General features: G+C 42.3%; 1 protein-coding gene across 1 annotated transcript in view; it reads left to right on the forward strand.

Annotated features, from left to right (window-relative positions):
• The window catches only part of LPHN3 (latrophilin 3), a gene marked incomplete at its 5' end in the record, with an annotated part of 163,802 nt that overhangs the window by 120,782 nt on the left and 15,459 nt on the right, over positions 1 to 27,561 (forward strand). The window contains 6 exons of the mRNA XM_009874567.1: positions 1,627 to 1,812; positions 5,597 to 5,635; positions 18,028 to 18,211; positions 19,037 to 19,159; positions 20,796 to 21,004; positions 21,694 to 21,870. Coding sequence (XP_009872869.1) covers positions 1,627 to 1,812; positions 5,597 to 5,635; positions 18,028 to 18,211; positions 19,037 to 19,159; positions 20,796 to 21,004; positions 21,694 to 21,870 — 918 coding nt within the window. The remainder of the gene's footprint in view (positions 1 to 1,626; positions 1,813 to 5,596; positions 5,636 to 18,027; positions 18,212 to 19,036; positions 19,160 to 20,795; positions 21,005 to 21,693; positions 21,871 to 27,561) is intronic.

A 27,561-nucleotide genomic window follows, 5' to 3' on the forward strand; every position in this document is an offset into this window, starting at 1 on the left:
CAGCTTTTACGGTGATGTGTGGCTTTCTTCAGCTGCTTAAGAGGGCAGGCAGCTGTGAGAATAGGATCTGGTTTCTATGGCATTAGCCTTATGTGTAGCAAGGATGAAATAATTCAGTTTTTGAATATATGTTATCATTGCTCTAATGGGAAGAACAACACATTATCTCCTTTATTTATCTTATCTGTATCATCATATGCTTTAATTCTCTGAAGATGAGCATATGAACATCTTCAGTTAGATTTCATTAAGTCAGATGAGCTGTTGCTGTCAAATTGATGGAAGTAAGTTATTCATTTATAACTCGGCTAATTGATTTACAGAGAGGTAGAAGCTCAGCCAAACTCACTTTTATAATAAGCACCAGAAATTGAGGGAACAAGAGAAATATCTGATCTCTGACTGTTGGAAGATAACACAATTAGAAATTTCATATGAAGAACCCATCAGAGTTGGTCATTGAGCCCGACGGAGAAATGGAAGCTTCATTTAAATGTCATCCTACGTAGTTTCTCCTTATCCATGGCACATTCCCTATAGATATGCATTCCAAATCATGGAATGGTATATAACAAAGAAAAGAGCAGCAACCTGCTACAGTATTTTTATAGTGAGCTGCTCGTAGAAAGGAGATGGGACCAGCTGCTCTATCCCCTATCTCCATGACATGGAAGAGAAAAGAGGCACCAGGTGTAGGGAGAACAAAAGAGAGCAAGAAAGAGGGGGAAAGCCACAGGGGGAAAGCAAGAGTTTCCCAAATAATTCACACTGAATTTTGCTGGAGGTGATTCCTGAGTTTTATGGTTCAACTACACAAGAGAAGTCTTTTAATAGAAGATTCATCCGAAAAGCCTACTTGTTTTCCCTCCCAGCAGGCCTCTGCTTGAAGCCTTAAGCCTTTTGCTCCTGAGTTAGCATGCTTCTGTGTGCTGGGAATCACCAGCCTCATAACAGTGGTGGTAAGGAGCTAGTGCTGGTAAGTGGCTAGTGGTGGTAAGGAGCCCATCTTCTGTGTGCAAATGCTGTGTGGTAAATTAGCGCCTCGTTATTAAATCCACATGATGAGATTTGTGATTTTTTTTTCTCTTCTTCACCTGGATTGCGTCACCTAGTTTTCTTCCTTTTAAAAGTAAGGGTTTTTTTGCGCCAGAGTTCTAACAAAAAACATCACTGCCAGATAACCTTCTAAAATCAGAAACCACTCATTCTCAACAGGGAAGACTAGTTACTTGGTTTGTTGTGGGTTTTCTTTCAAGTTGCATAGATAAGGCAATAGGTCAAGCTAACTGAAGCCCTCCGTAGCATGGGCATTCCATGCAAAACAATGCCATCATTGGTTGTGTCTGCTGCAGTGCCAAAAAGCAAATGCCCCTCAATTCCAGCAGTGCCCTGTGAGATCAGAAATCACGTTGAAGCCAGCGTGGTGACATGTAGCTGGAAAAAACACTTGCATTTAAACCATGCTCAAACCTTGTACATGATCAAGCCTTGATCTTCTTGGGAACTTCTTCTGTTCTTCTCTTCTTCGTGCGGTGAGTTGACTTAACACTGTGGAGCTGGAAAGGACTGGAGTAACGTCACAGTAACACCTGGAGATAACTTTTTCCTCTGCTTTCTCTATTGCAGATGAAGTCCGGGGAGATGGCTGCCAACATTGCCCGGGAGCTTGCAGAGCACACAAAAAACCACTTGTACGCTGGTGACATCGCGTACTCTGTGTCCGCCATGGTCCAGCTGGTGAACTTGCTTGACGTGCAGCTCCGAAACCTGACTCCGGGCGGGAAGGACAGTGCTGCACGCAGCTTAAATAAGGTAAAAATAAAAGACCTCGGGAAGGGACAGGAGACTGAAAAAGGGTTTGGCTCTCCCTGGGGAACTATTATAAAGGGGTTTTCGGAATGACTGCCATTTTAGGGCAGTGATTCTTTCATAGTCAACAAGAGTACCTGGCAGTTTTTCGTTTACAGTCTATTTTATTCTGCTGAGAAACGAAACAGTTGTAAATGCCAAGTGTACTATTGGTGCTGGGAAATGTATACCCTTAGATGTGTAGGTATATGAACTCTAGGTACTTCATTGTCGTCTCAGCTCTCGTAGCTCAGTGTGAAAATATCTCAAGTGATGCCATGGCAATTATTTTGGACTTGTGCCAGTGTGAATGAGACCAGAATTTTGTCCAGTGTTTCCAACACTGAATCTGTCTGTGAAATGCCAGGTAATATGATCCAGAAAATCTGAATATTTAACACCCCAAGAGACAGGGAGAGTCTGGATTTTGCTTTTTTTATCTTGCATTGTTACAGAATGCTGATGTGAAGCTCATATTAACGCTATTATGCATGGATATAAACAAAAGCAGACAGAAACATTTCTTTACACTGGAGATATGTTTTCCAAAGGCACATATTTACACTTAAGGATTTCAGGATAGTTTAATATTAGTGATGATCCGTGACTTAACCCAAAAGCACCTTACTGCATGATGACAGTGTGGTTTCTGTGCCCGCTGTTTGAGAAGAGTTATTAATCCTTTTGCCATTTCCAGAATTACATGGAATTGGTATATACCAAAGGTGATAGAAATTGCCAGTTGTGGGGAGAAATAGAGGCTGCGGGATCTGTAGGAATACATTTAAAGTTGAGGTTTTCCTTGATCCGAGGCTGCCTTCATCACTGAATCTCACATACACACGTGGGATAGGTCTTATAAAGGATTCAGATGGTGAATTGTGCAGGCCTGATCATCACAACAAATTGCAGCTGAACCCTGTGGCTGTGAGCACATGGTTATATTGGCCACTCAATTGAAATAATATACTGAATTTTGTTCTCAGCTATGTAGCTGGCATCTGTAACTGAGAATAGAACTTGATCCCAAGGTTATGAGTTGAATAAATGATCCCAGCTAAGCCTGAAATTTCTTGTGTGTCTTCTGAAGAGAAATACTTTTCAGAGAAGTAACAATGTCTTTTTTCTTGTAAGTTATTATAGTAGACTTACAGTGTTTTAAATGCAAAGGACCTCTGGATTGTTTAAGATTAGAGCCGCATGGGAATTGAAATCCTGTGTCTCATGTGCTTTGCATGTGCTGTGAATTGGGTTATCCTGATGCTTTTAATTAGTGCTGCTTCCAGCTATTTCATAACAATATAGGTAATAATTGTATTAACTGTTACATCAGCATAACATTATTTGTTATAATCCTACCATGGTTTTTTGTTTGAAATGATAGTGATGTCTGACAATTATCAGGTAAAACCAGCAATTAATGTCACCTACTAACGAGTTTCATGGTTGTAGTCTGCTTGCTTCTGAATATGCCCTAGCCACAGCCAACGTTTTGTCACTACAGTTTTGCAAGCACATCTTTTTATATCCCACTTTCCGATATTTGTTTCAGGTACATGAGATGGGGTTGTTTTCACAGCACGGGTGTGAGTTACCAAGGGAAGGGGAAGACAGCAAGGCAGAGCTCCTCAGCTCCGCTGTCATTCCTGGGGTCCCCCTTGCAGGTTTCCCCCCCGTGCCATCAGCTTTGCACAGGCAGCTCATACAAATCAATTGCGCTCTGCATTAAAATTCTGGACAGCGTGGAGTCCTGCAAAACAGCGATGCGAGTCAGTGATCCAAGTGACAGGCTCGGTAATTTACTTGCTCTCATTCCCCACTTAATTCTTTAGAAGAGCAACTGCTCTGTGTTCATTTAAGAATGCATGAATTCAACTTGGAAGTAGTATTGGGCAAACAAAAGGCAGCAGAGTTACTGCTCCATTTTCCCCTTCGCTGATCAAGAGTATTTCTGGGAAAAAAAAAAAAAAGAAAAAAAAGAAAAAAAGTCATTTGCAGCCTTTTTTGTGTAGTACTGTTTAGTCAAAAAGAAGAAATAAAGTAAGCACTAGCCATTAAATATTCTTTTAATCATTAAAGGAAATGTGTGGGGGATCTGCAAGTAATCACCTGTGCTGTTTTGTACTGGATTTTTTTGGTGTTTTGTTGTTTGGGTTTTTTTACAAGCTGATGTATAATGAATTGAAATAAACTGACATAATCAGAATTTTTAAAAGCCATCATCTTTCTGGAGCCACTTTCCTGTCCCTAAAAGCTTTATGCTTTCCACTGGATCAGGCTTAATTAAGGTAATAATTGTTCTATTGCATACTGGCAAGACCCCCGAGTGGATAGCTCTGTAATTTTCAGCAGGGCTTTCTTTGATCTCCATTTGTTTCTGTGAAGTCTTCTTGCTGGCCAAGTTTACCCAGAGGAAGATTTCTACTGTTACAAATTGATGAATTAGAAATTGAAATTAGGTATTGCTTGATACCTGGGTGTATTTTGTTTATTTCAGAGCCTCAAAACTCTTGGGGACAAATTTGGCTCTCAGCTGTACTAATGGGATAGAACTGCTGTGAGTTGAGAGCACCAGTTACCTCGAATCTCTATATTGATATGCAATTTCCAACCCAAGCACATCAGCAAAAACAAACCCAGCCAAGCCAGTGACTCTGAGCAGCCTTATTTTGCACAGGTAGTTGCCCTGATGCAGGGCTCACCATTTTAGTTCCCTGCTGCAGGCTGCCTGCAAAGTCTCAGGGAGGTAAAGGAGTGCCTGTTTGAATTTTGTGACACGTTAAAGTGCGGTTATCAGACAGGAGGCATGCAAGTGCATGTCAAAGTGCAATCCTAAACACCTTTTTCTCTATGGAAAAGGTGGGATGCTTTATGGGAAAGATTTTCAGCATACAAAGCTTTTGGACCCAGGAGTTACAAAGGGAAGCACAACTCTGTATGAGAGGACTGACAAATGCATTCCTGAGGATACAGTGATCCAAAGGGGAGAGAATGGCCTCAACTGGAAATACTGCACCAGGTTCACATTTCATTGTTACATCCTCTTCAGTGGCCCTTTACGCTGTCGGCAGCCCCAGGCAACGCTCTCGCCGACAGTGCAATGTGTTGCCACACTCGACATGTGCCTAAGATGGCTTTAAGCAAGCTCACAGCAGTGAAGCTGAAGAGCTCTAGGTTTTGCCTTGAGTCAGAGACCTGAGCAGATACATCAGGATGGGCTCGTACAGGTCCACCCTGTGTCAGGATGCAGTCCGGCATGCATCTTACCCCCTGTAATCGCTCCTGCTCATCCAAAGCTTGGTTTTGCCTCACTGTGCCGTCAGTGCTGTCTGACTGCAGAGCCCACGCTCCTCTTATGTAAATGCTCATCAGCCCCATCCTTTCCATCCTTGTTTGGTGTGGAAATACCATGTGTGATCTTCAGGCTGTAAGGAAAATGTCATCTCATGAGCATCTTTACTTGACTTCAGTGTTTCCTACCATCTAACAGCTGCTCTTGCAAAGTTGCCAGTCTGTGCTTTACTTCACTGAGAGAGGACTAACCCACATTTCTGGAGCCAGTCCTTCCAGCTTTCCACTGCTGCCTAACTTGCATGCTTCCTTTGGTTTGGTTGGTTTTCAGGAGCTGTTTAAGAGAGAAATGAGGTGGTTTTTTCATAGGCGTTTTCTTCGAAAGTTTTTTTCTCTTGTTCTGTCACTAACTTGTTTTTTCTATTCTGTCTTTAATCTGCTGTCTTTATGGACTCAGCTTCAGAAAAGGGAGCGCTCTTGCAGGGCCTATGTCCAGGTATTTCTTGTGTTTTTAATACACATGTCCAGTTGTTTGACTGAATGACTGTGAAGTGGGTCTTTGTGAATAATGTGGTTATTCCCGTCTTTGTGGCAGCAAGTTCTAAGGTTAAGGTTACAGGATAATAGTTTCATTCTTCGTCTCCCCCACCTGCCCAGTTGCTCTCAGACTTGACAAAAATTTGGGGCAAAATCTCTGAGTCAGAAAGTGGGGAAAAAAAACACAGGAGAAATCTGACAGGACTCCTCCGGCCATCGGAATAAGCAGCACAGTATGGGTGTGTGCAGGTAAAGAATGCAGAACTCCTGCTCGCAAAAGTGTCTCCACACCGGCTGGGTTTTGCTTACAGCATGTCACTCATATAATTGCCGCCTGCATTTCCTTAGTTTTCTTTCTTCCCTTCTTACACTTGCAAATTTAGAAACAATTCGAAATGGCAACACTCAGCATGAGGGAGGATGTAGGATCGTAATGAAATGCAGAGTGTCCTCGCGGAGGGATGTAGGAAGGAGGAAAGTGCTGCAAACTAAATATAGGATTAGGAACATAATGCCCCATAAAGTTCATCCAGCTGTGGCCCAACTTTTGTAGACTTACATTGTGTTTTACATGAACAAAGTCAAGCCCCAGCGTTTTAGAAAGACCTACTTGCAGACTTTTCAAGAGTGGAGCCTCGGGTGATGTTATTTATCCTGTCACCTTGCCTTATAGCGTTTGCTCCAGTGACTTTATATAAACCTGTTTGTATACTATGGGTGAATTAATGCTGCTTTAAGAAATGTGAATGTTTTACCTTCCAATTTCTGTCTCGTGCTTATGAATATTGATGTTGTACTTATGGCTGGTTGATCATTATTTGTATGTGTATGTGTAACATGCAGAGGTGTAAAAATGAACCCCACTTTTCTGGAAGGAGTTCTCTATACCTGAATTTTCCTCCAAATTTCAACTTGCCACAGTTGATACTGGCCTTATTTTGTGAGTGCATATTTCATTTAGTGTGTGGAATTAGATTGTTTAGATTTCCAGAACATTAAAAACAGGACAGAACAGTACCCTTCTGTGCTGGGAGGCTGCCTGTCTTGCCTTTGGATATGGTCATGAAACAAAGTCACCTTTTCCCTTTCATAAACAGGTAAAGATGAGTTATGAGGTTACACATCCCTCGTCTGGAGTAACTTCTCTTAAGATGCCAGAGAAAGTAACTAATATTTGAAGGAATTTAGGAAAGTTTATAGTGCAACACTCACTCCCAAGCTAGCTGTCTTGTCTATGGGCTCCACGGGAAACATGGTTTGACCACGGACCGCAGGATCCTGTTGGGCACCTTGGTTGCTAACTGACCCATAGTTCTCCTTCCTGCTGGCTGCACAGGCATACTCTACAAAGTCAATGCATGCTTCTGGTCTTTTTGTCATCTTTCAAACAGTAGAGAATAGTGAGTTTAATATACTCAACAGAAAGATCGGCATTGGTAGAATAAAGCCTGAATATTCTGCACAAACTTCAGTTTACCCTTAATTTCAAGGACTTCCTCCCTTTCACTTGGAAAGGCTACTTGTGTGTTTAAACATTAATCATGTGTCTACCTCTTTAGTAGACGAAAAAAACTGATGAAAGCTCATTGCCTGAGCTGTTTATATAAATATGGATAAAGCTAGTAAATATATTGAGGAGGGCAGTCCTGTAATGGAGGGCCTGAAGAATGAATTAGATGACCTAATTGAACCTTTCCAGGTCTGCTTTGTATAACATGGAGGTAAAGTAATGTATCTGGACATATTTTCATACAGGATGTTTCCATTTGGAAAATCCTGTAGCTAAAGTCATCAAAAAATGTTGTGGGGGAGAGTTTGTCTGTAATAGCAATTAAATGTGCCTGGAGATATCCCTGTTACCAGGCAGTGAAATGTCTGAGCTGGATTAAGCAGAGATTTTTCGACAAAACCTAGATGATGAAATCCTGAACTTTGTGAATTCAATGGGAGATGCAAAGTCACTGAGAAATATACCACTGATGACAGAGAAATAGAGTTTTCAACCTTCCTGACATGATCTCCTTGTGCTGATCCCATTATTGTGCAAAGCATCCGTGTTGAATTTGGCTCACAGAGCTGGAAGTTCACTTTCAGTTCTGTGCTGCCTAGACAAAGGAAATTGCAGTACAAAGTTTACATGAGAGATGTCCAGCAACTGTAAATTTCAAAATTGAGAAAGGTGGATTTTAGGGAGGAGGAGGGTGGTTGAGAAGATAATAACTGCTAAAATCAGCTCTTCTGTTTTCTTTGGGCTGACAAATTTCAGTAGCCATGGTAGAGCCCATGTAGCGATTAGAGTGTGAGGTACTCTTGAGCCCAAAATCAACAAATATAAATAAGTATGTAAAATGGATCTGGAAATTTTGTGACTTACTCAAATATGAGACTGGGAATGCCATATCAGATTATCATCTCATTTCTCTGATTGAAACAAATAATGATTTAATTTGTGCACTATCAGAATATTTGTTGAACTAAAGCTCAGGGATTTTATTTACTGGAGATAGAGGTTACAGTTGCTGCTCTTGTAGTTGCAAATGTGGCAAATGATCGTTTTTGTCTCAAAAATCAAACAAGAACGAATCCAACAAGTGGTACAATAAATATGTATTAGTATAAAGACTGGACAATGGCTGGCAGATTTTTCAATCACGATGGTGTCTAAGAATTTGCCACATGGGCTTTAATTCATGATACTAAGAGTCAACTTAGTCTGGGCTGACCAAGGTGAAGATTCAAGATAGAGTGAGTGGCCTCAGAAGGGTGCTCCATGAGCTAAGGAGAGCTTGAAGCCGACGCGAGGCTTTTTGCAGAGCAGAGATCTACATCTCTCATGCCCACCTTTCTACAGTGCACTGTTCTTGCGCTCTATTTTGGGAAAGGAATAGAAAAGTCATCGTGTGGGAGAATGAGTCACAGTGGGTGACATATTTGATTAGCATAGCTTCATGTGGTGGCTGGTGTGTGACGTAAGCTGGTATGAATTTTCTGGAGGTTTTTTTTCAGAATTGATATTTGTTCATTTTCCAAAAGCATTTCTACTTAAACTGAAGCATTGGAGATGTAGAAAGCATGAAACATTTGTCATTTGGGGGCTGTGAAACTGGTTTTGGTGTCACAGGTTCCTTCCATGCCCCTTCAGCAAGTGACGTGGGCTAACTGTTTCTCATTTCCCCAACTTCAGATGCCATGGGTATAATTCCCCTGGCCTCTGGCAACAGAGATGGGGTAGTAAAGAAAAAATAAAGGCTGAGTACTCAGATATTGCAATAAGCGAGGCCGTATTAACACAGAAAACTTAAAACACAGGGAAAAAATTAGAAGATTTTGCTTTAAGATTTAGTAGCTGGAATCACATGCTCTTAATAAAGGCTCATACCTCATCTGGGTGTTCAGATCATTTTTATCACATGTGTGCACCTGATTGCAAAATCTGAGCTCACCTCCTTGCTTTGCTTGGATTCGGGGGGTGAAGCTCTGGCACTTCATGAGGCCAATGAATTTCCCTTCAGTCCCAGCCAACAGCCTCTTCCCATGTGATCTTGGGTGCTGCATTTGGGATGCAGCTCTCAGAAGACAAAATCTTCACAGGATTCCCCTTCTTTGTGTTTTGATTTTTTTTTTAATTTGTTTTTTAAAGCCAGTCTTGGTGGCTTCAAGGCCGGAGGCTGGTGACTATAACAGATAGACTGAGTGGCAGCTTTGTGGGAAGGGTGGAAGGAGGCAGCAGAGTATTTCTTTTGTGGCGTTTTTCTGGCCCAGTGCTGTTTGCTGCTTTGTTTTCTGACATCCTCTAAGCTGTCCTGTGAATCTGCTTTCCCTGTTCTGTAATTCTGGGCTTATCTGTACAGCAAATAGTGAAGATTTTGGAGGTGCCACCTGCCTCATGAAGATCACAAGAGCTTCTGGGTGCAGGTGTCATGGGAGCCACTAATGATGCCAGAGCTGAGCTACTGCCAGGTTCCAAGCAGCAGATAGTGGCAGGTGATTGCAGTCAGAGTTGTCCTTCTGGTTCTTCTGGAAGTTTTCTGAATGCTTCACTGTTGTAACATGGGCTGTTTGAATTGCTATACTAAGCAAAAAATGAAAGGCTTTCCTCAGAGGATTCAAGGCATTAAGTTTAGAGCTGAGTAGAAGAGACTTCTTTTTTTCTTTGCTAACCTAGTAGCTCTCAGCAGATAAAAGGTGCATCTGGGACTTAGCCAGTACTATTTAAAGTGGATTAATTCTGTTTGTCCCACTTCTCTCTTGCTTGCATGGCTGATCCCAACTTCCACAAAGAATAAACGAAAGAAAGTTCTGAGAGAGAGAGTAAATTGAATTACGCTGCGTTTACTTGTGTTCTTGTTGTGCCTGTGACAAGAAGGATTCTAACCTGCATTTAGAAAGGGGCAAATTAATGAGGATTTTCAAGTTCCTTGTTTGGTCACTTAATTGGCTGTATGACAAAGAGCTCTGCAGTGTGTGTCAGACAACTTTCAGAGTCCTCTAATGATTTGCGCATTGCTCGACTCCTGATGCTATTCTGCGCGGCCTGTCAGGCGAGGTATCGTTGTTAAAGTGGCTGGAATAAATTGGCTAGCAGTGTGTATACAATGTCGTATATTAACTATAGCTACAGGGAGTACTTTTAGCAGCTTTTCCAAGAGATCGAGATGTTTGCCCATCAGCATCAAAGTGCCCCAAACTTTCGTTTAATATAATTAAAAGGACATCTGAAAGAAGTGTGACTCGCAGTGGGGTTCTGTGGCTTGGTAGCCCTTTGTTAAAACTCTGTGAACTTAATATACTTCACAGCTTGAGAAACCTGCATTTGATTTGTGTCAGCAAGAGCGAAAGTAGAAATTCCCACCCTGCGCATTTCTGCCGCGGTGACCCTGTTGTTAGGGGAGAGGAGGATCAAAGCAGCAGCTGTGGGTTTGTCACCAGACTCTGAAATTCTTCGCATAAATAATAAAAAGAAGATGACCACATATTCCTTTTCCTACAAGTGAGGTACACCTATGTTTATGTGCCCACAGGTAACATAGCAAAACTCAAGGGGGGAAAAAAAAAACCAAAACAACAACTAGCTTTTTCTGCTTTGCTGTGTGCTTACTCTCCGCTTTAAGCTGAATCAGTCCTGGAATCTGGTGGCACTGATAAAAAGTCTCAGTATAAATTGCCATGGAGGTCAATGGGAGATGTCCCTTTGATTTGGACTGTTGAAGGAAAGGATTCCCATGAAGGCTATGAATATTCTGTCAAAGAGGCATTTCTTGTCTGCAAGCCATTTTCCTTTCCTGCTACAGCTTTGCTCACTTCCCCAGTGTAATTACTGTAGCAGTTGCTCGTATAGTCTCAAATCCCAAACAGTAGGGCAGCAAATACAGATGATTCATAAATGCAGTTCTCAGTTTATTCTGTGGGGAAGATCTCATTAGATGAAACAGATCATATGTTATTTCCTTCTTCCCAATCAATTCCTTTTATTTCAGTCCTGCAGATACCTTCTGACCTTAAAATATTCTTCCTTGTATACTAAAGAAAGCAAAACCATAACCTGTAATTTGTAACCTTGTTCTGTTTCTCAGATCTCCTATTTCTTCCGTGCTCCCATTAGGAGATTATTGGTAGTTCAAGGCCAAGACTGCAAACCTTGCATGCTTAGTGCAAGACCATTAATTCCATAGTTAAGCATTTTGTAGATGGCCTAATTTTAATAAAGGTCAGTGCCTTTCTTCTCACTGCAGTGAGTACTCAGCATTGCTGAAATTCAGGCTATTTCTGAGTCAGTACAGTTTCTGTAGCCATGGCATAAACATTTGCTGTAGAGTTGAAAAGAGAAGCTTGCATGCTTTTTCTTGAGAGCCTTTGCTCTGGATATATGGAGCAATTTTAGAAATTTCTCTGCAAGATCGAGGGAAGATCTCCATTCTAGTACTAGATGTAGGCTAGTGTTTCTGACTTTGTTTGGAAGGCAGAAGTGGAGACTGGCAGTAGGTATTCTAATGATATATTTCTTTTTAAACACTAGCTGTGGTTCAGCTAGTTTAAATCTAAATATGTGTTTGTTCATTTCATTGAATGTTATAATCATTTTGTGATGACTTTGTTGCTTTGTAAGCCTTAGATGGTGACTGGGCTTCCCTGTGTGGAATTGTCTCCAGTGTACTTACTTATGTTTTGACCAGAGACAAATTTTAATTTGGAATTAAAAGAATAAATGACAAGGTGAAAAACCATCTGAGAGTGAAGAGCCTTGTCAGACAGATTTGAAGGCACTTCTCAGCTAAGAAATAGGGTTTAGTGCCATCATTTAGTCAGAATGATGTTTTCCTTGCTTAAGAGGCTGAAGAAGTGACATGTACATCTGTTTTTGACCTGAATTTGCACAGAGCGGATGACTGTTTCATTTTGATTGGTAACCCTTGTGCAGTGGGATCGGGGGGCTGTTCATTTGTCACTCTAAAAAGACATGTCATTTCCTGAGCTGGCCCCTTTCAGTGCAAAAACCTTGCCAAAAGCAGTTCCTTGCACGCCCAGATCCATGCTTTCATGCTGATCCTCTTCTCTAAAGGGCCCATTCCAACTCCACCAGGTACATTCAGAGTTAATGGGAATTTGTCTCGTAACGGTGCTTTTTCTGGCCAGAGGTAAGAATCACACATCTTCCAGCAGAACTTGCTATCAATTGCATTGATTGTGCCTTTAATGCAGTTAGTTTGGAGGCTTGCGGATATTGATAGCTTGAGAAAAAGTTTTGGGGTTAGGGTTTCATTCATATGAAACTGGGTGTTTCATATGAATTCAGAGCAAAACCAGTTGTCCTCAAGCAACGAACCACGTGAGCTTTTTTGAAGTACCACCGCTTTTCAGTAGGAAAAAAGGAAAAAAGAGCACAATGTTGTGATCATTGAACCAAACATCTTTGGTACAGGGGTATCTGTACAGGAACTGCTTGTTTCATGCACCAGCTGTGATTTTAGTCTACCCATGCAAAGAACAGCCTTGTTGCTGTAGCTTCTTCTATCCTAATTTTTGAAAGTGTATTGCATGACATATTCCTGTAAGATCAAGGAAGACAAGTGTTAGCAGTATGAGACAGGGGTTTAAAAGTTATAAAATGCAGATATTTTAATTAGAGATGTCATTGTAGAAGTAGTGCGTTAATGCCCTGTGCCACTGTCCTCATTCTCCCAAAGCTGCTATAAGAGGTGAGAGCTTGATGTAAGTTCCGTGCAAAATAATGTATCCAGTGTGTCCAGTTTCCTCTTAAGGAGGTGCTCTTTTGTAGGGAAGGACAAACTGCATATTTGAAAATTACTCAGCAGAAGGATTCAACCAATATTCCCTGTAGAGCCTGGAAGTTTGCTTGCCATGAAACAGTATTTATGTATTCATAAGTTTCTTGGGGTTTTCATTCTTCCATCAGCTGCCTGGCAAGAAGCCAGAATGAACAATAAAGGTTTAGAGAGGTCCTAACTGTAGGAGAGCTGCTGGTTTTCTAAGGTTAGGATTGCTGTGCTTAAGCCCCATAGCACAATGCAGTCTGGTGCCAAATTTAGCAATGAGATGAGTTTGTCTGACATCTCGTAATGATTTCCAGCATTGACTCATAATTGAAACAGATTTTACTGCGTTTGTCAAAAGGCAGAACCTTGGATGTTGGTACAGTGAGAGATAAATAAATGGATATGGTATCAGTGGATATATACTCCCCTCCTAGGTTTAAAGTGTGTGTAATATAGCCAGATATTCTCACTAGACAGTTCTAGAGGAGGTGAAGATAAAAATAAATGAACAAGCAAAATCCAGTTTTGCAGAATCAAGCAGCTGTCACAAAGGAAATCAATGGAATATGTACGACTGGCCTTTTAGTAACGTATCATTACTGTAATACTCCTCATTAGTTGTCTTTTGACAATACGTCTTGTTTAATACGAGTTTGTGAGTGTCTGAGAAGGAAGGTTTACATTTTGTTTCTGTTTTGTAACTCCTGGAGAAAATTAAGAAACCATGAGCGTATGCCCTTATTTGAGGAAAAAGTCTCCCTCTGCAATTTGTTAACATTTATTTGCATTGAATGTACACTCCCTGGTGCTGTGTAACTGCATAATGAAAGGGATCACCATCACGGGATTTGTCTTCTGTGCTTTGCATGCTCTTGCTCTTGATGTCCAGTCGTAGCTGCTGCTGGACAAGTGAAAGGTCCACTGAGTCTAATATTCTCTGACCCAGGATGGTTACATTTTACAGGCTTATATTTGGGGTATTTAGCATTGCATGTGCAGGTACCCTGTCACTACAGGCAGCATACAGCTATACCTGTATGTCTTGGGATAGAAGGGCAGATGGAAAGTCTTCCTTGCCTTCATTCTGCCATGCCCTTCTTCCCTCATTTGATCTGAGGCTACAAATAAGCAAGCTATGCCTTGTGAAAGCTTCCCCTTCATGCCATTTCAGTTACTTTTGTCTTTCTTCCTGGGCATATGGGTACTTGTGCTGTCTATTCATCAAGCCTCAGCAACCATGGCAATGGTTTGATGCCATGCTGTGGATGATATTGAGGTATATTTAGTGTCCAAGCCCTGCAGTTTTGTTTTGCATGTAGCTCACACGGGTGCTTTAGAAGTTGTTGACACAGATGAACTGCATTTGGAAGAGGGACCCTGCAGGGAAAACCACAGCAGAGCAAGTCCTTTAGCTTGGGAAGCAAGAACAGGGTCCTCAGCAACGCAGACACGCAGCATGCTTTAGTAGGAGTTGAGTTCTTCAGGAACAGGATTAATCTCATGTGACCTTGGGCACCTAATAATACCAGCTGCAGGTCTTTCTGCTTTCAGTGTGGAGAGAAACTGGAGGGCATCTTGGCATCCAGCTTCACTGCATATTAAAGTCTTGAAGTGAGGTGGGATGAAACCAGATGGGAACTTTCCTAGCTTCCTCTGAAAATCCCCACACTCATCAAGATCATCAGGGTTCTCAGGTGAAACCTATCACACCATCAGCTCCCAAGCACACTTATCTTATGCTTTCTTCATTTCAAAGGTTATCCCTCAGGGCTGACTCTCCTACCACTGATCACTGAATGTCTTTTCCTGGGAGCTTGACACTGCTTTTTCTTCTATTCTGGAGCTTCATGAGACCTCTGAGTCATTGGAGCAGATGCCAAACCCACCTAGATCATGATGGCTCAGCTTCAATGCAAAGACACAAACCCATCTTTGTCCTGTGTACCTGACTTCCCACAGTTCCCACTCCCTTGCCCAACTTTTCCCAGTTGGCATCTCTATCTTAAGAGACACTGTTACTTTAACAGCTGTTTTGTTTCATTTAAACACCTACCTCAGCTCCTGTCCAAAATGCAAACATTTCATTAGCACCTCATCTCCTTGGCTTCAGCCCGCAGCACTCAGCCATAATGAAGTGCTGCACTCAGAAATATAATGCGGGGAACACTTGATTAATGCAGTGAGACAGGTGAGGGGAGTGACCCTTTGGGAAAAGCTATGGACTAAATTCATCTCGGATGAAATGCCAGTGAAGACAGCCTACCAGCTTTGTTCAGATACGTGCTAAAGACCTGACCCGAAGTCCTTGGAAATCTTTCTAGAGCTTTTATGTCAGACTCCATATCCAAAGTGATGTGAAATGGCTGGTTTCAGGTCACTTCAAGAGAATTGATGCTCACCAGCACCATTGGGTGGAGAGTTCGCAGTGTGCGACACTTTAGGCCTAATTGATGTTCTCTCTAAAACTTTGCACACACATTTTTTGAAAAATAAGAAATAAAAAATGCATTAGAGAGAATAATTTGGGGGGGGAAAGTCTTTGCAGCAGATGTTTCACTGTAACACAAGTATTTCAGCATCTGTTTCATGGTTTGACATATAGGTATTACCTTTCCATCCAGAGTCAGGAGCTGGATCTGCTGCAAAGACTCTTTCCACCATTCAGATATTGATAAAAGTATCCAGGGTGTTGTTTTGGCAGAGATTTAAAGACACCATTAGTAGCCGAGCTAAATGGAAGTAAAGCAAATTGTAGTCTGTGTGATAACATTGAAAAAGGAGAAAAATCTTCATGTTATGCTTTCTGTGCATAAAAGGTCTTTGCAAGAAAATACTGTGTTGTGTAGAGCTTGCATAGCAAAATAGTCATGCTTTTTGGTCACTGGAAAAGAATACTGCCTTCTCTTTGCCTGTAAAGGGATATGCTACCAAAGTAAACTGCAGAATTTTATTAAGAGCTACAGAGATCAGACTTCCAGATTTTGAAACACTGAAAAAAACATGCTTAAATGCTGAGGATTTTTTGTATTTCTTTTAGACTATTAAAGTCAACCAGCTTTTCGTGTGCACATATTAAATGTGCTAAGATGATTTTTAGACTATTTAGGAAAAGTAGTTTAATAATCAGTTTAGGAAATTGATTTATGGGTAATACGTTTCACTTAACAACAAATGAGGAAAGAATTCCAAGATCTGAATTGTAAACGCTTGAGAGCAAAACGATTTTGCAGTAGCACTAAAGGACAAGTTTTTCAGCCATTTCAGTTTGCTTCAGTGGCTGAAGTTATGGGTTACTCCGTACTTCAGGAAACTAAGCTGTGAGGCTCAGGAGAAACATCGTCCGTTAATCAAGGCACCGGGGCAGTAGCTGCCACAGAGGGAAAGATCTATTTAAGGTATGGGAGAGGTTTGGTACAAGAATGAATGTGTTAATTGATTATGAATAAATGGAGATTGGAGAGCAGAAGCTTTGTACTGTCAGAGCAGCTCAATTCTGGCTCAGTCTTCCCATAGGAGCCGTGATGGTGTGAGAAACCTTCTGACCTCAGAGACACGTAGGACGAAGATGCGCGTGGCCACGTCTGCTGGGATTAGAAGCACCAGCAGTAGCAGGTCTTGCTGTCTTTGCTTCTCCTTGAACCTTGCTGTAATTGAGAATTTTTTGAAGGTCACCTCGATATAGCAATAAAATCAAAGTCCAGTTTGATATGATTATATTTTTCTGTTGCATATTTGTATCTGACTATGACTAGTGAGTGAGTCAGGAAGCCTTGCACTCTGTGCCACGTGTTGCCTTTGTAACACTCCTCTGGAGGGCTCTGCTGCAGAATGCCGTATCTTCTTTTTACACATCATGTTGTACAGATGGGTTTAGAAACACTGACAGGAGTAAATACTGAAGTATTTCCATGAAAGTGAGCCCATGGGGCATCCTTTAAGCTTGTAACATGGTGAAATCCCATGGGGCTGTCCTTGTCTGGCAGAACAGAGGTGTGGGCTTGATGCCTTACACGTTCAACGTACAGAAATTTACTAAGTACGGGCAACTTCATCTCAAAGGGAAGGTTGATTTCTGCAGACAGCATTAGCTGGCGGTGGAGGTGTTTCTTTGTGAGCCAGGCCTGCCTGGTGGCTAGACCCTAACCAGCAGAAGAAAGCACAAAGTACTTTTTTTTTTTATTTATTTATTTTTCTCTTTTCTTCTGCACAGTCAGTTCTACCAACTGGTACAGCTGGTGTCATTAAAAACATTAACTGGGAGGTAGTTGAGTCAGCTCTGGTTAGTAACTAAGTGGGGGGTTTAGGCTGAGCAAAACCTTCAGGATGAGTAGGCTCTGCTGCTGTAATTTTAGAGTCATGAGGCCAGCCGGTTTCGTGTGATCCTGGATGTGCATCCAGATTAACCTGTGGGAAGTTCTCCATGGGAGAGCTCTTTGTGCATGGCAGCCCAGGGCAGAAGGTGCACTGCAGGAGGGACTCCTTCCTGAATGTAGTGATTTGAAATGTAGTGTCTTAACTAAATCTCTTAGGGCACCTGCTGCTTCTCTGGATGAAGTGGTGTAACTCAACTATCTATGTGTCCTCATGACAGCCTTCTAGAGGTTATGTGGTGAGAAACGCTCTATGGAGATAGCCCTTGTAGAAACTAAATACCTTCCTTGTGGTGCCTCAGCCCTACTCTTGAATTCCGGTGCTGCAGGTTGCAGCAACCTGCTTTTACAGAGGGGGTTTGAAATCTGTTTTCCTCCATGTTTCTTTCATGATTTCCTCATTTCCCCTTTCCTCCCCCCTCCAAATTCCTTCTTACGCCAAGCCCAGAGCTGTTGATCATGGAAGCAAAGAAGTGCTATTCCCAGCTCACATTTAGAATAAAATCTACATTTCCTAACTCTTCTATCTGTTGGGATAAATGATGCCTAGCTCCACTGCAGGCTGCCCCAATGGAATTGGAAGTGAGATACTGTCCCCTTACTATAAACTGATGTGTGTGGAGAATAGGACTGAGCATATGTCAGAGGTCTCGATGGTGCTTTAGGTTTGCTAGAGCCCTTTCTCACTTGATCCCTCTCCCTTGCAGGCCATGGTGGAGACTGTGAACAACCTCCTGCAGCCACAGGCTCTGAACGCATGGAGGGACTTGAATGCAAGCGAACAGCAGCGCGCCGCCACCAAGTTACTCGACACTGTGGAGGACAGTGCCTTCGTGCTGGCTGATAACCTGCTGAAGACAGACATTGTCCGGGAAAACACTGACAACATCCGTAAGGGGCAGATCCCATAAATACTAAGAGTGGCCCGAGGGCGGGTAAAGGCTGGGAAACTTGGCTGCAGCCTTGGCCCCTAGGTTAACTGGAGAGCAATTCGTTAGATGTGTCTTGGCCCTGCATCTGAAGGACTTAAAATTTTGTCTTTCCAGAAGAGCCTAAAGGAATAAGGCAGCTCTCTGCTCTGGAAATCCCATGGAAAATGAGCACCTAACTTGCCTTTATTACTCCTGGCTTTGAGGGCAATATCTACGCTAGAGCAATGAGAGCATCGCTGCACAGGGCCATTGTTCATCATAATGCAATTGTGTTTCATTTCATACAAATTTATGTCTTTATTTGGCTGATTGTTGATTTTAATTATAAAACAAGCGTGATGGAAAGCACCAGCACTCCCACTGTGCATGCGTAAAATGAGAACAACTCTTCTTTCTATTTCTATGAATACAGATCCCGAGCACTGATAACATTTACAGAAAGTACCAATTGCCAGTGGCAAAGAACTAGCATTTTCAGATTTTCATTTTAACCATTGTCCTTAATATCCTGAGGTTCTTGTTTACAAGAACTGGTTGTCTTTTGTCTTCCGCAGAGAGTAGAATTTATTTGCTTTTTTTTTTTCTTTTTTAAATTAAATTTAAAACTTCTTCAGGGCAAAGATTTAAAAGGAAATAAGAGCCCAAACGGAGTCTAGCATGAAACATTGTAAGTTGATTCCTCTGCTCTCATATGGTCTGGAACACCGTTCTGAAGCTTTGAAGTATCGTGTCAAAGATTATTTCAGTAGAGATTTTTCTTAGTGTCGGTCTCTCTCGCAAACAGAGCTGGAAGTAGCGAGACTAAGCACAGATGGGAATCTGGAAGATCTGAAGTTTCCCCAGAACATGGGCCATGGGAGCGCCATTCAGCTGTCGGCAAATACCTTGAAACAAAATGGTCGAAACGGTAGGTCCAGCACCTCCAGCCACACTGGTCGCATGAATCAGTCAGCTTTAGGCATCATTCTATGTTTCACCAGTTGTACGTGCAGTATTGCTTGCTATGCTAGTATTTAAGTTCATGGTAGCATCAGTCGCTCATGCCTTTGGCTGCAAGCTAAGTCAGCTGACTGGGAATGTATTATATTGCTAAGTGATCGACAGTCTTCAAAAGTATCACATGCTGATAAAAATGCATCAGATCCTTAAATGATGTGGTTGTTGGGGCACGGCGCTGAGTCCAGAGAAGTGCTTTTAACTGCTGTTGTCTGCAGTAGGAGGCTCCAGGGATAAGAGGCTTGTTTGAGTAAACTGCTTCACTGTGGGGCACTATACAAATACCTGAAAAGGGAGATGGAAGAAGAGATAGTAACAAATATTAATAATGAGCCAACATGGCAGAAACGGTTGATTAACTGTTATGAGTCTAAATCTTCAGTGCCTTTTTCGCTGAAGCTTATGAACCTCCCGATATAGCGTAAATTAAAGTCGATGTTGTATGTGGATGGTCTTCATGCTGCCAAGCCATTTATTTCCAGACCAAGAATTTGAGCAGACACGTTTGTTGCTCTCTGCAGCTCCACTATAGACTAACTTCAAACTCAGAGGCTTTCTGCTAATGGGCCTAATATGCTCCTATTTCTGAGTTCCTTTTAAAATTAACCTGTGTGCAGGGGCAAAGTGCTCTGGTGTGGGCTTTGGTCACTGCAAGCAAAACATGGAGTGCTGGGGCAGTGTTACGGCCAGACCAGATATGTTAAAACTGCAAAAAAATCTGACAGCTGTTGAGAGAAAAGTTTGACCTGTTGGTTCAGAAGGAATACCTCCCCACAACCAATACATATAAAGGCAAACTAATCACAGCCAATTCTTATTTATAGCCTGTAAAATAATGTGCAAAACAGAAGACAAACTGGATTATTTCATTAAAAACAGTTGGCTGATAGCCTGAGTTTTCTGCAGGCTCCTTAATGGTGGGGTTTTTTGTGGAAGAGGGAATATCTGATTGGCAAATTCAGAAAAAAATATTTTGCATTGAAATTTCTGCAATTTTGTTTTACCTTTTATGTAAGATTGGAGTTGTTTTGGAAAGTTTTGGATTCCTTCTCCTAGATTTGTCACCACCCTTTACTGAGGTATCCTTAATTTATTAATGGGCTAAATAACGGGTTTTTTTATACTGAATCTGTGCGACAGGCCAGAATGAAACATGTTTCCGAAGCATAGCCTGGAGAATAGTGTTATGTCAGGTGGGAAATGGGCCACCTGGCCTCTTTTCTCTGGAGCCAGTTACACCCACTGACACCAAAAATAAGCCCACCTCCTCTGTCTGTCTTTTGCCAATCTGTTTTGCTTATAAAAGTTTGTTTCCAGGGAGGCAGCTCTGCCCTTGTTTTCCATAGACCACTTGTTGCACCTCATGCTCTTTGGGACTGGGAGGAGGAGAAGAATTTTCGTATACCACATATTGGTCCTTTCACATTTTCTCAGAGAAGTTTTAAAGTTTATTCAGAGTAGAGATTTGTCATCTAAAAACAAAAAACCCCACAACACCAAAACCCAGCATGCTAACGTGGATACCTAACCTCTTACTGCTCTTCTAGGTGAAATCAGGGTGGCTTTTGTTCTGTACAACAACCTGGGCACCTATCTTTCCACGGAGAACGCCAGCATGAAGTTGGGAACAGAGGCAATGTCGACTAATCACTCCGTCATTGTCAACTCACCTGTCATCACAGCAGCAATAAACAAAGAGTTCAGCAATAAGGTTTACCTAGCTGATCCCGTGGTGTTTACAGTCAAGCACATCAAGGTGAGTGAGTTCAAAAAGCACCTCTTTTATTTTTCAATTTCTAAAACAAAGTGATGCAAAAGTTGGCTGATGGGAAGCCCCCAGCAGCCGTTGATTAGATTTTGAATTATACATTTGTTCCTTTGCACTTTGTGTTATTTATGGAGAATGTCTCTTTTATGTTGCATTAATAAAAGTAAGGGAAAAGTCTCCTTTGAGCTGATGCCCATTGCTCAACTGCTGACACACGTCGTTCTGTAATTAAAAACTACCAATATATTAGAATAGACCATAATATTATTTTATCATGGTGGCAGGGGATATTAGAGGAAAGTGGAATTACAGTGAAAGAGGACAGCTAGTCCTCCTGTTAGCCAAGCACAGTCATTGCAAAAGTTGATTGCTTAAAGCAATTAATTTCTCTGTTCTGCAATGCAAATGAAGCAATCTAGTTTTGAAGAGCTGGATTTAGTCTATGGCTAAAATTAATCACGAACAAAGAACTAAGTTTGCATTAGCAAAGAGAGGCACAACAATCTAACTTTCTCTGGTATCAGCAAGTAATACTTGACGTGTAAACCACTGCTGATTGTTTATCTAAAATTAAAGGGTGAGAGTTACGAAGTGCCTCTGGGGGGAAAAAAACAGCACATTTAGAAATCTCTGAAACCCTATCATTTTTATTACATTTATTCATTTCTTCCCTGCAGCAGTCAGAAGAAAATTTCAATCCAAACTGTTCATTCTGGAGCTATACAAAGCGTACAATGACAGGGTATTGGTCCACCCAGGGATGTCGCCTCCTGACAACTAACAAGACGCACACCACGTGCTCCTGCAATCACCTGACCAACTTTGCGGTCCTGATGGCACACGTGGAAGTTAAGGTAGGCTTTGCAGACTCACGGGCCAGCAACGCACTGAGCCCGAAACATGGCCAATCTAAAACCATTCCGTTACTGCAAATGGGGCTGAGCAGGGAAGTTGCTGTATGACGGTAACTTTAACGGTAGAAACCATCTGGTGTAAATCTTCCTTCTGCCATATGGTGAAACAGGAGATAGTCACACCAATGCAAAGCCTGTCTTGAGCTCCTGGCATGGGCAGCTCTGAGCTGAGGATGATGAGTGAGCAGAGTTGGCTGCTGCCACGTCCTTTGCTTACTGGTGCAAAACATCTCTTGGCTGGATCCTTACTCCAGGGGTCCTCACTGTGCTATACCAGGGAGTAGTGATCACCCTGGGTGGTGGGACAGAAGCATGCAGAACCTGCCCTGTAGGAAGCAAGTTGTGTGTCCTGCTTGCAGCAGCTGCACTACTGAGGGTGTTTGTGTGAAGTGGATGTGTGGAGCTGGAAGTATTTTTCAGATTACAGCTAGGGGAAGACGATACACACTCCGCATCTCACTAAGCGACAGCAAGCTACATGTAAAAAGGAGGCTCATTATACCGTCCTGCATTGACTGTACGCCTACCTGAGGGCAGTAGATGATCGGCTAGTTCCCTTGCCCGCATTTAGGCCCACGGTGTAATTCTGGCTTCCCACATGACTATTCCCACTGGAGCTGAAGAAGTCACTTCTGAAAGCAGATGTTCCTCATGGTAGCAGTGGCTTGGGGAGTGAAGTGCACATTTGGGGCTTTATTCGAAGAAGAGGAGAATGGTTGATGTGATCCTCCATTTCCTGAGCTGTATTGGCTTAATTAAGAGCAATCTCAGCTGCTGTAGAAAGGAGAAGGCTCCGATGCCCAAAAGATTTAGGCCTAGTGATTTTCTGTGTTGCAGTGTCACCATTTCCTGTGCCTGGCACTGCGGCAGAATCCACAGCTCTGAGCTAGATATGGATCTGGCATCTTCCATGCAGGCAGAAAATTTCAGAGCCACTTCCATGGCTACATAACCACAAAAGCTATTATGGTTTTAAAAGACCTTTTCTCAAATAGTCTTCCAGTGTCACTCCTTTGTATATTTTTGTTTCACTTGGTAATCTGAAGAGGAATGTGAAGAGCTGAAGTAAAAAAAATATATTAAAGCACCATGATGCATGACCAAAGCTCTGCAAAAAAAAAGAAATGGGAGCCTGGCAGCACATTTGCCACAACAGCTGGGTCCAGCTGAGAGGGGCAGGATAAATCTGCTGCTGCTGCAGGATGACACATTGTATTCTGCAGGAGTCACCACTAGTCAGGGAGACGTGCCATTAAATAGCTGTGGCATTATCCTGGGAGATGTCTGAAGAAATGGCCTTTTCAAAGCACATGTTTACAGGTTAATGACATTCTGCAGTCCAAGTCTGGTTTTGCCAGTTTCCTACAACTGCTTAAATTTTCAAAAGAAATGTGTTTGGCTCGTTATCACCCGCCTGGAGTTAACAGATATACCTGCGTCATTGAAGTCAGAGATTGCACCTGGGAAATGCAGACAGCTTTCCACTCCACTGATGTGAATGAGGACAATCCCTACTGCATGGTGCAGATACAGGCCACCATCAAACAAGCCTCTTCCCTAACTGCAAGTAGGTCAGACTTGTCTACATGGCATTCCATCCAAACCTCATTAGGCTAATAGCGCTGGTGTTATCTCATATTGCAGAAAGAGAATGTGAGACCCTTGCTTGCCCATGCTCAGCCAACAGGTTGGAAAGCGCTAGAGCTGGAAGATTGCTGAGTGCCCAGCCAGGGTGCTATTAGCTGGTAGATGTTTCTGGATGTTAACGAGTGCCCTGAAGACTTTCAGGTCATGTTTTATCACATGGCTTCAGCCAAAGTATCAGTGCTGTGAGAACTATATTGGCTCCGTGTTGTTGATGCTGGTGCAACCACACAGCTTCCTGGCATGTCTGCTTTAGTGACCAACCTAATCTGAGGCTTAAGGCAGGTGTGTGCCCTGCAAACGTTTGCAACTCTTCCTTCCAACTGCTCATCACCTTGCTCTTCTGGTGGCAGCATCCCACAGAGGATGCTGCTGGAGGAGTTGGCCATGTGGCTCTTGACAAATCTCGTTGTGGCTTGCATGGCATTTCTTATGCTGTTGTAATAAGTTGATTTTAAAGTCTTGGGAGCAGAATAACTACTGGTTTGGAAAGGTAGAAGTTTAAAAATAAATAGGTGAAGTGTGCACTTCACTCCTCAGTGTCATTCGTTCATCTCTCATAGACACACTTTTGAACCGATTTGTTGTCTCATGTGTGGTACAAGAAGGCATTCCTTACCCCAAAGACTTTTTAGTCTTCTTGGAGGTGGAATGATCCTTGGGGACGGGATATTGTGTGCTTGTCTGGGACCTCTTACAGTGTTATTCTAGCTGGTGACTAAGATCCCTAAAGAGGACTGCCCTACACACAATAATAAATGTGTTCTAGGAGTTTTGCAACAGAAGCACTTTTCTCCGTAATTGAGATTTGTAGTTTACTTACTTCAGTTTGTGAGATTTTTGGGTCCATAGGGAGTCTCATTTGGTGTAACGAGTATCCACAGCACCCTACCCAATGAGATCGAACACTGGGCATCGTGGGGAGCAGGCATCAGAGTCCTGCTCCTTAATCAAAAGCCAGCAACAATTTGACAAGTGTCACTTCTGGTCATGAATGATCTCCCTCCCTGGTAGCATGGCAAAAGAACATGTTCTCCACAAGAGACCTTGGTGGCTGCTCTGCAAGTTATGGGCTGGGATTTAATTATTAGCAGAGTGTATGCAGCAAGGCGGAGCTGGAAGGCAGCGCTGCTGAGGAGGTGATTGATGGCCACCTAGCTCCGTAGCGTGAAACAGCAATATGTCTTTGTCCGAAGGGGCAGAAAATGACATTGGCTGACCGCAGAGGCAGGGATTTATTGTCGCACTTCAAGAGTAGAAGTTGCTGGGGTCAACTCCTGTCCTTATAGGACAGTACCCGATTAAGGGGAGGAGATTTTAATTTGAAGATGCTCTCTGCCTGTTAGAATTAGTTGGATCCAGAGTTTTATATTCACCCATATGTTTCATTGGAGTAAGTACCAGTGCCCAAGACCAAGAGCCTGCTGTGCAGACGGGCAGGATGCATAGCTGCTTGCAAGAGTGATGGACCCAAACCCGCAGGTACCCCTCCGGCTGCTGTCGGTGCCCCAGCTAGCACGGGAAGAGGACAGCAGGACTGTAATGGCCTGGGAGCTGGACCTCACTGATGCATCCTCCTGGCACCTGCAGTGCTTGTTGCCCTTTCAGACAGTTTACCAGGATAAATGAGAACATCCCTTTGGAGAGAGGTTTTAAGACGTGGAAACAAATGACTGTTTTCATCAGCTAAGACATTAATTTGGCCTGTGTTATGGGAAAATTATTACAGTCTCATAGATATTTTGTTAAATTATGAGATATGTTTAACATAGATGAGATCTATGATAAATATGTATCTATTGCTTGAATCAGTAGGACATTTATTATGACCGTTAGATGGTATAAAAACATGGGGGGTCCCATGTCATGAGACAAAGCCCATTGTTAAATAAGCCATTCTACCTATGTAATTGCTGCAGAATTATTCAAAATTTACAAGCTGTTTTTCATATAAGCTTGTGCTTTGCATCGTATTAATTATAGCAGATGCATCTTAAATGTACCATGGGAAAAATATGCAGCCATAAAATACATTCAGAGCTGATGGGAAAATGCAATTAAAAACCCACCCAAAACAGAATAAGCAAAGGTACCTCAGGGTAGATAAGTGTTGCTTATCAGTATGTAGTGAATGCCAGAGCTTACTCTTCTTTTAAAAATAACTAAATAAATAAAACAAGAGAGAAAGGGTGGAAAAAAAGAAAGGTGTTTTAACTGTAGCAATTAATCAGAAGCTTTCAGATGTTGTTCTGTACCACAAACACGTTATACCATGCTAATTATTTGGGGAGTGGAAGCGTAAGGAGACTAAGGAGAGAAACGAATAAAAATATATGAACTCTAAATAGAATTCAGTGGTCCATTGCCTAAAGCAATGCAGCCATTTTAGCTACAAAGAGCAAGCTGAAGTGTTGGCTTTTCCATATATTAGCACTTGTGGGACTGAACAGCAGTGAATGAAAGCAGAAGTGGGTGCAGGATTGCAAAAACACCCTAACTGCAGAATTAAACTACTGAAACGACTATATAATGAATTTTGCAAGACAAATCATTTTGTACTCTCGAAGGGGTTAATTCAAAAAAAAAATTACACATTGCAAAAAGTAACTTATTCTGTTGTTAAATACAAACTATTTTAGTTAAACAGAGGAGTTATTAAATGTGCTTGTCCTCAATGAGATTTCAAAATACAACAGTATTTGAGCTTGTGCTAGGAACACTAATCTGTGATTTCAATGAACTCTCAGAAGGAGGAGTTGTGAACGGCACATTTGGTTATACCTTCAGTATTATTATATTATATTATACCTTCACCTATTAGGTGAAGTCATCTATGCCTATGAGGTCAATTCAGAGTTGTACCTGGTAGCAGTCCTTCAGTTTTTTGTGTAGGTGGGCAGTAAGTCACTCCAGGGAGTTCCTTGAGTTCCCTACCCTCCATCTGACACACGTTTTGGGTTGAGCCCTAGTTGTGTTTTACTGTTTCTAGTTCTGCTGGTACTTTTCTGTGTCCACTTTTGGGTGTCCAACTTGGAAACATCCAGGGCCTGGCTTCATAAAGATGTATTACAAGACACTGAATTTGCAGTTTCTTAGTCCAGCACTTACAGCTGTCAGAAATTTGAGCACAAGAAGCTTTTTAGCTACGAATTCCTTTGCACCTCAGTCCAATGGGTACCTATTTGCTTACGGTCACCCTTCTTGACTCTCTGATCGGTGAGCCAGGGCTAGTTGCACAGTTAGGAGCTGTGCCACAGGGCACAGGGACAGCATTACCCAACAGGGTTTTATGATCCTCTCTCCTAAAATGTGCAATTCATGTAGCTCCCATTGGCAAGTGCTAAGCTTTGTCCTATTTCTTGCTACCCCCTCCCTTTCCAGCTGAGAGCAAGGTGAGCATGAGGACCAAAGTGGATGTAGTGGCCATGGTGTGGTAGAGCCACGTCACAGCAGTCTCCTGGCACTAGGCTGGGTAAGACTATCAGTGCAACAGCGGAAGCTGATGATGCTGTGACCAGATTTTTTCTGAGAGCTCAGATAAACAATCTGGTGGCTTTGGCTGGGTAGATGTCTACGTTGGCTTTGGCACAACCACCATAGCTCATTTCTCGGATTGGAAATGCTGTGCCGGTTTACTAAATCCAGCCAGCATGGGAGAGCAAGAAGATGGATGAAATTCCTGTCCCAAGCCTCTCCTCCTCTCCACAACTGAATCTCACCTCAACTGCATCTCAGTTGCTGTGGTGTCTGTGAGTACAATGGATACACCACATGCCATATCCATGTTAGCATTTGTAACACATGGCAAGGTGAGGTCTGCACCCATTTCTCTGTGCACACCTGCTCCTGCATTGCTTTATTGTGTCCATGAATGTGTCTGAAGCTTATGCTGACTGCTGCTTCTGGCAGTCACCGGGAGACTGTTACATTTGGGAGATAAATTTATGGGAAATAGTTCTGGTAGGAGACCTTTGTCTTGCCAAGGAA

Source organism: Apaloderma vittatum, unplaced genomic scaffold (genome assembly GCF_000703405.1).
Source record: "Apaloderma vittatum isolate BGI_N311 unplaced genomic scaffold, ASM70340v1 scaffold23058, whole genome shotgun sequence".
NCBI classification, from domain to species: domain Eukaryota; kingdom Metazoa; phylum Chordata; class Aves; order Trogoniformes; family Trogonidae; genus Apaloderma; species Apaloderma vittatum.